Source organism: Denticeps clupeoides, chromosome 18 (genome assembly GCF_900700375.1).
Source record: "Denticeps clupeoides chromosome 18, fDenClu1.1, whole genome shotgun sequence".
NCBI lineage: Eukaryota > Metazoa > Chordata > Actinopteri > Clupeiformes > Denticipitidae > Denticeps > Denticeps clupeoides.
This window is the reverse complement of record NC_041724.1, coordinates 12,810,375-12,826,703: the sequence shown is the minus strand read 5'-3', so window position 1 is coordinate 12,826,703 and position 16,329 is coordinate 12,810,375. Positions and strand designations below refer to the sequence as shown.

Genomic DNA, 16,329 nt, shown 5'->3' with positions numbered 1-16,329 from the left:
TTTTTACATATAGGTTGTAGATTAAGTGAATAAATAACAGGACGGAAAACATGGTATTTTAAGCAGTTTCTGTGGTCAGGGAACGACTGGCTTTGATTCATGCCATTCCTTCCCTTTAGGATATTGCACAACTCATCCTTTGGGGAGACCACTTCCTCTTAAAAGAGTTTCTTTGGGAACAGGAAATGAGTGAATCTTGTTTTAAGTTCATATGTATGAACTTGTCAAAAGAGCAAACTTTCATGAAAATATTAGAATTGTATTATCAGTGAATAGTTTCATTGCTCTAATCACAAGTACAGACAGACAGTGGAATGAAATTTGGCTTTTCAGGATTTCATTGGACTTTAATTAATCATGTCCTGGATTCAGTGCATTTAAACACAAACAAATGTGTAATCAAGATTCATTCTAGATATTCATTGTACACTACATCACAGAAGTTTGGCCACACCAGTTTGCACACCAAGGGTGATGGGTTAAATGCAGAGGACAAATTTCACTGTGTGCACCGTGTGCTGTGCTGCTGTGTATCAAAATGACAATCACTTCACTCTCACTCACTTTATTCATTAATTGATTTCTGAACAGCTAAATGACATTGCATTTCACATGTCCTTACATTAGAAAAGCTTAAAACAAATGTAACTGATTTAACATTTTATTCTATAGTAGCACATTTAGACACAAAGTTTCAAACTATTAGTTGTTGAACAAGACATTTTCTTGTAATAACATTTTGTATTTGCATTTTTTATATGAGGGAGGACCCAAATGTCTAGTCTATAGTGTAGAAAAAAATGCATTTTGATACAAATGATCACGTTCATTAATTCAGAATGTGACTGAATAAAAAAAAACGTTTTGTCAGTTTTTACCTGTTGTAAAAATGGCAGTATTTGCTGAATGCTACATCAAATGGGAAATACAATTATATTTTAACAAACACAACAACAACAAAAAAAGTAGAGTAGCCTCCTTCATAGTAAATGTTCCTTTTTTGGGGACACAAATAGTAAACACATAATCCCAGATCCACGTTCACAGCCGCAGCAACAGAAACAGAAAAACGAAGAAAAACGTTGTCTGAGATAAAGGAAAACTAATAATTCCCCAACGATCACACATCCCAAGGACATTTATTTATTTAATTATCTTTACTGTAAAATTAATGTTATAATGGAGTAGATCAGCGTAACAAATACTCAAGCACTTGAAATCATGGTTGATGTGAAAGGAGAAGACTGATTTTTTATATTTTTTTATTATTACAAATTGAAATAAGTATGCGATAAAAAAAAACATAAACCCTGACAACAATAAGAAAAAAAAGACTGCAAAATTGCAACATAAATCTTTTCAGGTATGAAACCGGGAAGATAAGGGGAAGTCGAAACACCAACACCAAAAAAAAAACTGCATTTATAGACTCAACGGGATGCAAATGACTTTTCCAGCAGTTTCAGTGGCAAATCCCTATAATAGACATTAAATGACACGGCTACACAGATTTCACTCATATGTGACTTCATTTCTCCCCTATATTAATGAGTAGTAAGTTAAAATAGTAAATTTGTCGGTTCATATGTAAATGACTTTCAAGCACAGAGCAACATGCATGAAGTTGGTTCACAGGGATCCTTCTGTATCTTGAGGAAGAGAATCTAACTACCTGGTTTTGTTGGTGTGTATTTATTGCTTTTGCCCAGAACACAATCTTTAATTATCTTTTTAACATATAGAATAAAATGCGAGGAACCCCAGGATTGACAGCCCCTATGCATCTCTCACGCTCTCACATTCATTGGCCGTCAAATACGTAGCAAGTGCAAATATCATTAAGAATAATGTTTCTTTTGTGTCATGTGTATCTATTCCTGTTAATCCCGAGAACACCAAAACCTTATTCTAGTTCAGCATGTAGCGCTGCACTTAGGGCCAGTTCAAAAACAGTGTCCATCGTGCTATATTGACCACGTCTTATTATTGTCTAATTAAGCGATCTTCTGTGTTATTATGTATTATATTAACAGCTGTGAGTATAGCTGCCTTGGAAAAGGAACATGCGTTTGGGTCACTGACATACACTCACAATGGACAATGGAGCTTAATGGGAGCAGTAGCTTTGAAGGAAACTCCGTCTGGTGAAAGGTGAGAACATGGGCAGGCGTTCAGCAGAATTGGTAGTTATTGGCCTTCATCAGTGGCTGCTGCTCCTCTCTGTTCTCTGTGGCGCGTGGCTGATCACATGACTCCTCGCTGCACTTGTCCGCGTTCTCCGGCTGGCTGGGCTCCGCCGCGTCCTGCTGAACGTTCTGATACTCACAGGATACCTGGATGGTAGCATAGGGTCATTAGCAGGCCCAAGAAGATTTTTTCTCGAAATCCTACAGAGGCCTACTGAGATTATAGAATTACCATACTGGCTCAAATATAAGATGGAAGCACTCATTTCAAAATTTCTACCAGTTTCCAGTCACCCAACATCCCATACTGGAATGTTCGTCATATATACAAACAGTATGAATCAGCTTCATTCACATGTTCTGTCAGGGAACATGACATTCAATCTATGCTCATGCATGTGAGTGTTTACGTGCCGATTGGTCGGAATCCACTTCATCTCCCAGCAGCCTCTCGATCATGTGGCCGATCTTGCTGAAGGTCGGTCTCTCTGTGGGCTCCAGGTTCCAGCACATTCTCATGATGTCGTACCTAAAGGCAGATGCTTTGGGTCACACTTTGCTGAACATTTTCTGTCTGTCCCAGAGGCGCCGAACAGACAGACAGAACACAGGATTCAGTCGTCTCTTTATGTGGAACCCGGAAACAGTCAGATTCCACTGCGGCCCAATTCCAAATCTGTCACACAGGCTCCAGACGTGCTTGAGGAAGTCGGGATGTCTGGGAGTTATGGTTCAACCCTGCTGTTAATAACTCATGATGCCAGTCTCATGATCTTCTAAGTGGTGATTTAGCATGTGAGGAACAGACAGGCACAAATCATATATTTGTTTGCAGTTTGGAGTGCAATTAAGTTTTGGTTCTTAATTTTCTTTTTTATGCATGATGCTGTGGGATTTTCCTTTTTTTTTACTCTAACATGCACTTGTTCTAATGCACATTACTCTAATTAACACATACACTCTCTCTCCTTGTTGTCATATGACCCTCCCCCTTTAACTCTTCGCCTTTTCATGCCTAGTCCTTCTCCTGACATTTACTTCTGTCTAACAACCACCAAGAGGTTCTTTAATTTTTATCTATTTAGTTATGTAAATTCTGAGGATATCATTGAGCTGACAAGTGCTATACTACGCTTTGGAAATCGGACTACGAGTCTCAAAGGGTACTCATTTTTAAAAGTGTTCAAACTGTACATCTCTTTTTACTGAAAATGCAGTGCAAGTGACTGGGTGAACAGCAATCTCTAGTACTGCCATTTCAAATGGCAAATTCCCTCCCTGACATCATGTATGGATGAGAAGTACAGTAGTTCTGTCAGATATCAATAGCAAATATGATACTGTAATTTCACATCAGCTTGTAGAGTTCAAGAGGTTTTAGGTGCCTGGAATTTAAATATTTTCAATTGTTTCATTGGCAACAGATTAAATAAAATTTACATTTACGGCATTTATCAGACGCATTCACTCAGAGCAACATACAATCAGTATTAACAGGGACAGTTCCCCTGGAGACACTCCGGGTAAAGTGTCTTGTTAAGGGACACAATGGTAGTAAGTGGGGTTTGAACCTGGGTCTGGGTGAGTGTCTGACCCACTAGGCTACTACCACCCTAATAAATGACATTTGCAATGTGTGCTAAATTAGGCACAAGAAATGGGGGTTCAGGGGTCTATTAAATGGTGGGCAGGCCCAGGGATCATGTGCTGAAAACCAGGAGAAAACCAGAGCCAACTTGCATAAAAACTGAAGAAGCACATACACACACGCAAAGATACATTACCCAAAAGAGGAACAAATGCTACTAACTGAGTCAGTCTGCCCGTCTCCAGCGTGGTTATTTTCGGATGGGCGCCCGGAACAAATTCACACTCACAAACACACCAGCGCCGCACCACTCAAAAGATCATTTGAAACAAATTTGTTTTGGAGCACAACTCAAGTGAAACAGATCTATTGCGACTGCCCGTAACAAACAAATGCACACACTTGTTTAGAGGTGCAACGGAATCTAAACGCAGCACTGAACACGGTACAGAAGAGCATAAATAGTGGCTTTAGACATTTTTTTTCCATACAATTATGTTTATGATTATCTGTACGGGGCAGCTTAAAAAGCAAGCAGCATGTTTTTGTTCCAAAATATAATTTCACACTTGCAGTAGTCACATGTCAGAGTTCCAGATATTATTACCATGTACTAAATATTATTAACTGTGATACTTTTATTCACATACGCATACACAAGTGCTTTCCTGTGATTTAGAACCAGGAAATTTATAATAGGATAATAGTGGCCTAGTGGATAAGGCAATAAAATCACAAGTTCAAACCCAACTTACAACCATTGTGTCCCTGAGACACTTAAGCCTGAGTTGCTCCAGGGGGACTGTCCCTGATTAAAAAGACTCACATTTCTGGAGGGGCGAAGTCTGGACGCTGCATCTGATATCCACCTTTAATCATCTTGTAGAATTTGGTGTCGACCAGAATGCTGGGATACGGACTTTTTCCTGAAAAACAAGAAAACGAGAATTGCACTACAACCACCAGTGTGTACAATCCTAAAATAAAAATGAGGGAGGTGTGTGCAAATTGCATGTTTGTGTGAATGAGAGTGTTTGTAAGTGCGGCATTCCTCACCCAGAGAAAAGATCTCCCACAGAAGGATCCCATATGACCACACGTCACTTTGGACCGTGTACACACAGTCAAATATGCTTTCTGGGGCCATCCATTTCACTGGTAACCGAGCCTACAGACACACACACAAAAACAATATACAGGTTAATATAAAGGTTCATTTTGATAGTATAACTTTCACTTCAGTCCTGCAGACACAACCAAATATTGTCTGACTTTATAAATGAAAATACTATTCGGAAGCTATCGGCCATAATCAATACAAAACTTAATAAAACCTCTTTTTATGTGTACTGAATGTATGCTTATTTCTACTCACATTTCCTTTCACCACATAATTGGAGTCGTTCATGATGTCACGCGCCAGCCCAAAGTCACAGATCTTTGCAATGCGACCGTCTGTGAGTAGAACATTCCGGGCTGCTACATCTCTGTGGATACACTGAGGTGGAACATCCCACACGAAGTCAGGATTTAGATGATGCGAACACAGAACTAAAACAACGATAGTTTTTGGTGTGAGCGTAAACTGTAGTTTTCACTATCCAGGGTGCTGGGAGGGTTTTGACCAGTTATTTAATAAAATGCTGGGAAGGAAGCACTGAATATGTGAATCTGTTGTAGGATGGGGTGGGGATTCAGATTAAACTTATACATTAACCATACGTACACCTCCATTAAATGACACATAACGTGTATGTGTATGTAACTTAACCAGATATGTCTGCTTTTTCATGTAATAAAATATTGGAAGAATTTGGTCCAAACGTCTGGCCTTCACTGGATGTTTAGCTTTTTAACAGATAACATTCCTAATAATAAAAAAAAATCATGAGGGCTTTATGTTTGCATTTGACGTACATTCTTTGCAGCCAGGAAGTCAAGGCCTTGAGCTACGTGGTATGAGAACCTCAGGAGATCGTCTATGTCCAGCGGCCAAGAGTCATCACCTGAGTCCCCACAGGAGGTGCCAGAAACTGGACAAATGTAACAATAAATGTACATAAGTTATGGTTGAAATATGACGTGCATGTCAAAAAGAAGAGGAGGAAGTAGAATAAAGTGAGAGAGAAGTGAAGCAGAGAGACCAGAGTCAAAGAAAAGAGGAAGAACGTGAGAAAGATTGGAAAGGTTTGAGGGTTGATGGGGTTACCCAGAGTTGAGTCACCAGGCTGGGCCGCAGGTCTCATTTCCAGGTAGCTTTGAGAGCAGGTGCTGGAGATCCCACTGTCACTAAACATGGTCATGCAGACATGTTAAAATGGCAAAAAAAAAATCAAATATTTAATGTTACATATGTCAATAAAAAGTGCTTGTGAAACCTTCTGATGAACTTCTTGTTCCCCAAGATGTTCTTGTAGTCACAGGGCTCTTCAGTCATGCCTGGCATGGACATGACAAAGCTCAAGAAAGTCTCGGCTTTGGTCCTCAGGAAGTTCAAAAGATCACCATGGCAACAGTACTCAGTTATAACCAGAACAGGTCCTGCAGAAGAGAGAGAGATCGAGAGAGAGAGAGATGCATCATGCACTGTTATTCTTCTGGCTAAAATCTACCAAACATTGTTTCAATAAGAGATCAGTCCTTCATCCTGGAATAACATTAGAACTGTTTGCTAATTTAGTGTTAGCATCCATTAACGTTTGTGTGTGTGTGTGTGTGTGCCTGCTGGTGTTTGTGTGCTTATGCATTTTTGTCTGCATGTGTAGGTCTACCTGATGATATAAAACACAGAAAACAAACAAAATAAACACTTCAATGAAAGGATGAACCTTCTAAGTCTGCACAATGTTAAATAAAATGTGTTAATATGTGTTGTACATGTGTGTGTGTGTTTTCTCACCCCCGTATGTACAGGCTCCCAACAAGTTGACAATGTTCTTGTGTTGTCCAATGTGACTCAGGATCTTCAGTTCTGACATCAGAGCCTCTTTCTCATCTGAGTGAGCGCTTGCTGTACACACACACACACACACACAATTCTTATTACATTTCACATAGTTAAATAGCCCGATATCAGAGCAGAAATACGCATGAACAACTAATCTATTGAGCCTGAACCCTTCAAAATTAAACATGAACCATTCAAATGTTATCACTAATGCTCACTTATTGTAAGGATAGAAAGATATTGCATAAGGAACATTTCATCCAACTCTTTCTCTTACATACAGAAACTACAGAGCTTGGAAGGTAAAAACTATCCCCATTACTATCTCGGAGCGACAACCCCAAATATAAGACAAAATATAAGAACAAAATGGAGCCTGTAGCCCAGAGGTTCCTACACAAGAACAGAACAGAACATTTCAAGGCTCCAGGAATGTAACTGGGTCCAAGTTGAGGGACCTGTTGTATTAGAGAGTGCCCCAAGGTCCCTTTCCCACTGTGCAACGTGTCCATACTGGACATATTCCAAAACATAATTAATATAAAAATTTGTATTGGGTATTCTGTTTTTGTCCATGACTGTAGAAAGATGGCACAATTTTAAGGAAAATATTTTAAAGAAATTGTACATGGTTAATATGGTGATTAGCGCTTTGGACTCTTTTAGCAGGTTTTGGGTTATGGCTTGTGTCAGGTTTCTGCCGGGTTTGCCACACTGACCTTTCAGCATCTTTACAGCCACTCGGGTCACTGTGTCTTCCTTCCCCAAACCATATGCTGTAGCAGATACCACCTTTCCAAAAGCACCTGCTCCAAGGATTTTTCCTATAGCATCCACACACACACAGACACGAAGGGATCCCACTGAAGCTCAACAGGTACTCGTTCTGGTTGGGGCTGAGGAAAATCAGGCCAAAATCATTGCTGTGTGTTTTGTGGAGACCGTTACCAAGCTTCAATTTGTCTCGAGGAAATTCCCATTTCTCATTGTATGGAAGCTGGGTGGGGTCAATGAAGGTGTAGTTATTTCCATTTGTGGCTTCAATGATTTTCCAGCGGACCTCATATCTGGGCTTCTACAAAAGCAAAAGATGGGAAGAAAACATGTATTTACTCGACTGACGTGCAATGCAGTGTGGTGGTACATAGAAATTACAGATATATTTATAAATGTATGTAAAATATTGAATAGTTTCTTTTGTGAAATAAACTAAGACGTTTTTTTTAAGATTTGCATGAGACGAAGTAACATTTAATTCTGCATCACCTGCTTGTACTTATAGAGGAGAATCAGTAAGAGGAGGATGAGGAAGGCTATAGATCCAGCTCCTCCAGAAACATAGCTGATGAAGGCCTTGTCTGGGGCACAGGAGAAAAATGGAAAAGACCAGTATGAACACAGTTTGCATGAAAATCTTCAGTCTTTACTTTACTTTACTTTATTTTGCAGTCTCACTTCATGAAGGCTTTTAAAGCCAAAATTACCGCAAACTTCAATGGTGAAGATGTCCGCACCCTTCCCAACGAGATTGGTGGCTGCACATTCCACGGTCATGCTGTGTTCAGACGGCTGAATGGTCAAGACGCTCTCAACCTCGACGGCTTCAAACCCCTCCTTCCGCACCGCCACCGTGTCCCCGTGCAAAGGGGTGGGGCTTCCCATACCCGTGACATTCTCACTACAGCTGGACAAAAAAAAATCCATTAAACCAACAAATAAATCTGAAACATTCACACTGTAGTCGCAACACATTGATACAATGTAAACCAAAATGTATAAAAAGAGTAAACTGTATGATTGCAGTACAATATAACATAATTATATGGCATGAAAAATGCCACAGTTCTGAATTTAAAGAAAAGTTTTAAAAAGTAAATAAAAAAAACGTTATGGAGAATAAATACACTGCAGTATATCTCCGAAAGAAGGACAGGAAAAAAATGAAACATTGTTAAAACAGAAAAAAGGAAACTTACAAGTTTGTGATTCCAGGGCACAGGTACCAGAAGATTTTAGGAGCTGGGTATCCATAAGCAGAACATGTGAGTGTGGTCCTGTTCTCCCTCATCACCACAGCAACTGGCTTCTCTGCCAAGAGGAATAAACGACAAGCGATTTTATTGAAATAAGTTCCGCTTAGTTAACATTCCTCATCATAATTTTGCACATATTTCAGTTTACGTACGGTACATGAGAACGGTAAAGGTGATGGAAGTGTTGGCCTTTTCGCTCTGAGCGGAGAATGTGTACAGGCCCTGCTCCTGCGAGTTCACCCTTCGTAGGATCAGTGTTGCCTCACCTCTGAAATGTAATAAATGCAAGATAAGTGTGAAATGATCATGTTTAATTCAACAGGAGAATCAGCAGTGAAAATGCTGGTGATTCTGTCCCAAAATAAGGCTGCTATAACAGTTGGTTGACGTCGATTGACTCAATTTTAAGTTCTTGTCAGACCCAGACTTTTTGGGGTGCTCCGGTTCCAGTTCCAGTTCTGCATGTTTTGCGTGTTCCTGATGCCACTCACCCTTTTACCTGCCCTGCCACCGATCCCTAACAGTTTGGTTTGATGCAATTATTGTCTTTATTATGATTCTATGAAGATGAACAGCCGTTCAAAAGTAGGGTGGTAGTAGCCTAGTGGGTAACATACTTGCCTATGAACCAGAAGACCCAGGTTCAAATCCCACTTACTAACATTGTGTCCCTGAGCAAGACACTTAACCCTAAATTGCTCCAGGGAGACTGTCCCTGTAACTACGGGTTGTAAGTCGCTCTGGATAAGGGCGTCTGGTAAATGCTGTAAATGTCCGGGGTCATATAGAAAACAATATGAATTTGAAAATGACTTAATTTGATATTACTGTAACAGTCAAAACAATTACAAATGGACAATAAATAAATCTTTTTAAATGGCAGTGTGTATTACATATTACGAAATAAATTTGCTTTACTATTATTACTTCTATTAATTGTACATTAAATATCCAAGTCTACTACATAGATCTAAAACCTCCACCACTACAAATTATAGCACAGCCAAGATTTTGATCTCACTGTTGGAATCATGACATTTGCCCCACCAATGGTGCAAAATTCAGCTTGTTTCACAGGAGATGGTTAAGCAATAAAAGTTATTTGAATAACTGTGTAACTTCATTTACTGAAAGACCTCAACTACAAAACCCACTTCCTCCCACGTCTCTCTGTACCCCATTTCACCACAAATTTACAAAATGTTTCCTTTGTTTTTACTTCAGCTATGAGGTAACCTTACAAAGTAATTTAGGAAATCATAAACAGTATATGGCAAATAGTGTTTGTGTGATTAATATCTGATATTGTGAATGCATATTTTGTGATTGTATTTGTGTACTTTAAACTGACTGAGCAAAATCCGAGGTTTTCGAATTTGTCACGTGGTGTTAGGTTGACCTGTGCTGGTTGTAGGAGTAGAACTGTTGCTCTTGCGTGGAGGAGTTGTGAGCAGACTGGGTGTTCCAGCCCCGGGCTCGGAGGGGAGGGTATGCTTCAATCAGCACTCGGAGCTCCAGGTCACTGCCTTCATAGACATCCACATTCAGAGACCCATGTGGTGGCAGTAGGGAGGTAAGACGTGCATACCCCTTATCTGAGACAAAACAAGCATATAAATACAATGAAAATGAATTTCTAATATATACACACACACACACACACACACTTGATCTACATTTACTTTTATGGCAGACACCTTTACCCAGACCACCTTACAGGGACAGTCCAAATTCCATTTAATAAAACAAATGTAAAAAATTTGAAACACTTTTACCTTTCACCGCAACAAACTTACAAGCAGCAAAACATAGGGAAAGAACACGTACAACAGACTGACATTTCATGTTTGCTGACCGATATTTATCGATCAGACTGAACTTGACCCGACACTGAGGCAAACTTAAATTGATAGATATTGAACCCAAACCCGACCTCAGGTCAAGATTTACAGATCTACTCTGAAGCAACTCAGGGTTAAGTGTTTGTACTATGTACATATGTTAGAATTGACAATAAGGGCAGTTGTGGCCTAGTGGGTAAGGAAATGAAACCAATCTGCCAAGGTGCCACTGAGGTACCACTGAGCAAAGCACTGCTCACCAAAGGTGATGGGTTAAATAGCAGAGGACACATTTTGTTGTGTGCACCATGTGCTGTGCTGCACTTTTTCACAATGACAATCACTTCACATTCACTTCACCTATCCTAAACCTAAACCTAAACCTAAACCTATCCTACTATACTGTACTAGGTTTTGATGGTAACTTGATCCTTACCTACAACCTGTAGGTATGTGGTGGAGCTGTTGACTCCAGCCTCATTTGTGCCAATGCAGGTGACATTGCCTGTGTGTGCCAGGGACACTGCAGGAATAGTCAGGATGCTCTCAATGTGCAGCTCACTACCTCTGGCGTGAACCTCCTCCACAGCCTTCAGGGACTGGTAGGGAAAAGAAATTATTTGAATTAAGCTTGAATTGATCAATAATGTCCATAGGCTATACTAGAATAATTACTTTATTGTAATTTAGATGGTTCTGTGCTGTATGTAGTATAAAAATGTGCCTACATATCCAGAGCTGTGCTTCCAGGTCACGTTGTAGTTGAAGTTGGGATTGCTTGTTGTGCAGATGATGCGAAGCTCCTCTCCAACAATGCGCACATACTCATCTTGCTTCAGAAAAACATATGGCGGGGCTCGTAACCCTAGAGACAAAAGTAAAGCAATAGACAATATATGCTGAGAATGTTACAACTGAAAAAATCTACCTGTGTGTTTTAGCAATTATGTAATTGTGCATGAAAAAGCACATGCTGCCATGTTGTTCCAGTTATGGCCTTGCTTCTCAAAAGGGAGGTTGGAGTAAATTAAATAAATAAAATATATTCTTGGTGTTTTTATTACATTTCCTGAAAATTATTAGTTGGGAAGCATTTCAAATCTTGATGGCTAGATGACTCGTATTTTGTCTCCAAATTGCCCAAACCAATTAGACTAAGCATATTGGGAATGTGCACTCAAGTATTGCAAAGGTCTTGGTGGAGCGGATTACTTGACAGGATCTCTGAGAATGACATACACAATATTAGGCAAGTGGACTTAACAGTGGTCCAGTGGTGGCCTAGCGGTTAAGGAAGCGGCCCCGTAACCAGAAGGCTGCTGGTTTTAATCCCGATTCCCCAAGGTGCCACTGAGGTGCCACTGAGCAAAGCCCTGTCCTCACACACTGCTCCTCGGGCGCCTGTCATGGCTGCCCACTGCTCACCAAGGGTGATGGGTTAAATGCAGAGGACACATTTCGTTGTGTCACCGTGTGCTGTGCGGTGATACAGTGACAATCACAATGACAATCACTTCACTTTCACTTAACATGCTTGATATATCCTAATGCTAATAACTGACCATGTTTGTGAAGACTTTATTCTTCACTTCAACATTGTAAAAAAAAACCATTGAAATCGTGTAGAAATTAGCCTCTTACTCTGTACAATATTCAGTCTGAAGGATTTGGAGGTCAGCACTTTCTTTCCAAGCTGGGCGGTGCAGACGTAATCAGCACTATAGCCAGGCTGCAGGTTATAGACGGTGATGCCTCTCCGTGGGTCAGCAGTGAAGTTCATGCTGGCTGGAACCGCTGACATATTGCTCATGCGAAGTGACATTCCTGTGGCAGCAGGTTCAGAGAGGAGGCATGGCAGCAGGCAGTCATCGCCTTCCTTTTTCACCACTCTCAGTGAGGTGCTCGCCACCCGGAAGGGATTGGCCGGATCTGGAGATGAGGAAAATGAAAATGTTCCTCCACAGTGTCCTCCACAAACATCTAGAATGGCAAATTCTGAGTACTCACCTCTAACAAATACATGTACGGCTGAGTAAAGCCTGGTGAGATTTGCATTGTTGTAAACACACGTGTATGTCCCAGTGTGCACTGCCTCTGCTTGCGTCACCTTCAGTGTCTTGCTATGTCCGTTTCTGCTGGTGACAGGCTTGCTGAGTCTTACTGATCTGGGTCTCCATGTCACTGGGGCATCACCACGACAGGTCAGCTCCAGGCGACTTCCAACACTGAGAACCACATCAGACGTGGTCACCAGCTCAGAATTCAAGAGGATCTCCGGATTCCTCACACCTGACCAACGTAGAGATACTTGGGGTCAGTACATTAACCAATGATCGGATTAGCATTGAACACAGTCACCTACATCCTGGTTTAGACGCACTAGGACTTTAGAGTCGTTAGAGTCATGAATGGCACCACTTTCCTGCATATTTATTTATTCATATTTTTTTTTTATAAAAAAGTCTAGGTTTCAAACTAATCTGGCAAATATTCATATATTATTTAAAAGGTAAATAAATGAACTAATTACAGTGTGGTCACCGTAAATATATTGGCTTTTTGAGCTTTTATGTTTGGCAAAAATGCTTTTACACTAACAAAGCAAAACAGTATCATAATTTCACAATTTTTCCAGCATGTAAAACAAGAACCTCCAACTCTCCCAGACCAGTGGAGAAACGAAAGTGTAAACTTTGTGCAAAATGATGTGCATGCTGTTTGCTGTGGATTTTAGCCTCCAGGAAACACAATGCAGAATCAAAACCGAAGCTACTGTTTTATTCCTCCTGTGCACTTCTCATTTCATCCCTCCCTCCATCAGAAGTAGTGCACTAGCTGGCCATCCAGAATGTCAAACTAGCTAGAGATTACAGGAGAACAGAGGAAACAGACACACTACACTTGGATAGACACGTGTGATATATTAACAGGAGGGGGTTCAAATAGTCCGAATCTTTCTTATTTTGGTAATGTAAAAAAAAAAATCCCCAAAATGTGTCCCAAAACATACATTACTGTAATTTTCTAAAAGAATCAAACTTTCATAAGCTGTGTATTTCCCTTTTTTAAATTTAGTTTATGTAGAACTGCTACCCAAAGAAGTCTAAGATTCTGGATTCTCTGTAACTTGGTTATGGCATTGCTTAATATAGCACAGTATTTCCACAGTATGATAATTAATGCTTAGTTGTGTGCAATGGCAGCCAATGCCAATGACGTGTTTCACGGCAATGAGTTCATTTAGTCGTGAGTCATGAAAACATTGGCAAACACTATTGCATACAGCGAAAAACAAACATTGGCCAACATTGTGGCTTTTGCTTATGACCATTTTCTTGTGTTTTGGACAATATCCCATTCACATGACTAGTCCACTACTACCATGACTTAAATCATTGTTGTTCTTCATATGCATTCATAAACGTCTAAATGAGGCTAAAATGTTATATTATACAAGGCAATCTGAAATCAGTCTGACTTCTCACCAGCATGACCACATTGGTCTTAAATAAAACTACACTTCAGATCAACCAGCACCTAAACACCATTAACAACTGTCAAATATACATACTAATATACTGATTTCCTAGTGAAACCTGCTGCACTGCATAACTGGCCTATGCTTCATCTTCCATCTGGACAGTCATGTTGGAAACTGGGACGTCTGAAAAGACAATGTGGCTTTTAGATGAACAGCTGTGCCAGCTCTGTGGTATAATTAATACGTAAGTGCGTTTACTATGTGACTGTGTTCATCTAACGCAGTCCAATCCCATGATGCTGGTGATTAGCACATGCTGATATTTTACACCCTTTTTTTACACCTTGTGTGGCTAGTGTGATGCCAGTATTATTACAGTCACACAGACAGGGTTTTGTGCACTGAAGACACAGCAGAGTTCACACACAATGCACTCACTAAGAAACAGGAGTGTAAATGGGTCAGAAAAGGTCAATAATATTCTGGCAGGAAAAAGGGAATAAGACCACTCAGATCCATCATTCTGTGTTTACTGTTGATGGTATGATCTTTTTATTCAAAGCTACTTTAATGGCCAATGACATTACACAATAGTTAATAAGTAAAACCCAATGAATACATTTATTATGTGAGTGGACTTTGGAGAACTGAAAAAAAAACAATCAGCAAAACTTCCCACATTCTGACGAAACCAAACAAAATCAAGATCAGCATTCGCAAATCAAAACTTCCTTATACTAAATGAGTACTGAGAAAAAAAATACATTTTTGTGAATTAACTTGCAATGGATTGTAATTAGATAAGGAATTCAAGTTTGGGAACTGAGGTGCATTAATGTACAATGCTCTCTTTCCACATTAGATATCCCAAGACCAAACAAACGTTGTATTCATACGATCACACACACAACACAGCACTGCCCATGATACCACCATGGCCCAGTGTACTTCACAAAACACCCTGGAATATCATGTGCACAGGCCAGTAAAGTAAATCTTTGCTCCTATGAAGACAGACGACAAAGTCAGAAATTGATGTTGTGTTACCCCTGCTACACTTCAACCCTTCTAATGTAACTGTGTAGTGCCTGAACTATTGATCAAGATCAGGGGAATTCATTATCATAAGGAAAACTACAAGCATACAAATGGATAAGCATCGAAACACTATATGTATGCAACAGCCATGGTAGCAAAATGCCACTGATGGAGAAGGACAATAGAATAAATAATACGTTTAAATAACAAGTCAAAAGCAAAGCTGACATATATCTGTAGAACACAGCTGAAGTTTTACATGACTAATGCAATATGTTTTTATGTAAAATAAATGTATTGTTTTATTCTTTGTAAACTGTATTATTCTACGTGTGTTTGTTACATTCATTGTATTTATTGTGTGATAATTGTGTGTGAGAGTGTTTTATGCATGGAGTCCATCTTATTTGCACACCAGTTTTATTTATGGTCATCACACTAAAGCCAGGAATTCCCAGCGGAAATGCAGATATGCACATTTTTTTTCTCATGTAAGTCACAGATATGGAACACTTTCAATATGACTATAAACCCCCCCCTCCTGACCCCAACCAGTTCATGGCTTCACACTTACCTTGTGCTGCGAGGGCCACAACGCCCAGGATGAGCACCATGTGGAGCATCCTGAAGCCTCTGTCGTTGCTGGTTGAGCAGACAACAGAAGTCTCCTCTTCACCAGCTGTCCGGCGAATGAGAACTGCAAGTTGTCTCCGCTTCAGGTCACTTCTTCTTTCCACAGACTTGGCAAATTGCTCAAGATTGCTCAGACCTTAAAAAAGGAGAATCAGGGACAAATGAAACCAGTGGTCATTTTTTTTAGGGAAATGTCACCAATCAAATCCAATTAATACCACAAGCTGATGATCACAGACTAGAATGTTAACAGACTGAAAAGGGTCCATCTGCATCTGATCTGTTTTCCACAAACGCTCTCCTTCCATATTCTTTTACTCATTCCTCTTGTTCTGTTGTTCCATCAGCAAAGCTGAATCAGGCTTCTGTCCTGCCTCCTCTCTGTACTCAAGTGAATCAAATCCCCTCCAATACATCCCAATCCACCATGGATGGAGACTTTTGCATAAATGATCCTTTTGACTGCTGTCTGAATCTGACCGAGTGTGTGGAAGACCTCATGATATCTGTGGCCAGTCAGGGTTTTGAAGGCAACGATTCCTCCTAAACAAAGAAGCACTGGTTCGTCCCCATCTGTGTCTG

At 40.1% G+C, this 16,329-nt stretch overlaps 1 protein-coding gene across 3 annotated transcripts; it reads right to left on the bottom strand.

Annotated features, from left to right (window-relative positions):
* Positions 1-549: 549 nt before the first annotated feature.
* Positions 550-16,160, bottom strand: csf1ra (colony stimulating factor 1 receptor, a). 3 transcript variants are annotated; one of them, XM_028959744.1, is made up of 22 exons: positions 15,966-16,160; positions 15,689-15,883; positions 12,603-12,884; positions 12,237-12,524; positions 11,324-11,460; positions 11,032-11,194; positions 10,154-10,349; positions 8,907-9,022; positions 8,698-8,809; positions 8,236-8,405; positions 7,988-8,079; positions 7,670-7,796; positions 7,441-7,545; positions 6,674-6,784; positions 6,153-6,315; positions 5,984-6,063; positions 5,692-5,807; positions 5,150-5,272; positions 4,831-4,942; positions 4,601-4,700; positions 2,601-2,715; positions 550-2,333 (listed from the first exon to the last, which is right to left on the bottom strand). In XM_028959744.1, the coding sequence occupies exons 2-22, from the start codon at positions 15,735-15,737 to the stop codon at positions 2,172-2,174; spliced, it is 2,919 nt and encodes a 972-aa protein (XP_028815577.1). In that variant the 5' UTR covers positions 15,738-15,883; positions 15,966-16,160; the 3' UTR covers positions 550-2,171. The 3 variants fall into 3 exon arrangements, with proteins under 3 accessions (XP_028815577.1, XP_028815575.1, XP_028815576.1); XM_028959742.1 differs by having other exon boundaries at positions 8,206-8,405; positions 15,966-16,158; XM_028959743.1 differs by having other exon boundaries at positions 8,206-8,405; positions 15,987-16,158.
* Between the last annotated feature and the right edge of the window lie 169 nt (positions 16,161-16,329).

Bases quoted from the DNA above. Each gene is read 5' to 3' on its own strand.
- csf1ra (XM_028959742.1), bottom strand. From the start codon at position 15,737: ATGCTCCACATGGTGCTCATCCTGGGCGTTGTGGCCCTCGCAGCACAA. The intron at 12,525-12,602 runs GTGAGTACTCAG...CCTCATCTCCAG, and splicing joins CGTACATGTATTTGTTAGAG to ATCCGGCCAATCCCTTCCGG. The intron at 6,316-6,673 runs GTGAGAAAACAC...TCTCTTCTGCAG, and splicing joins GGGAGCCTGTACATACGGGG to GACCTGTTCTGGTTATAACT.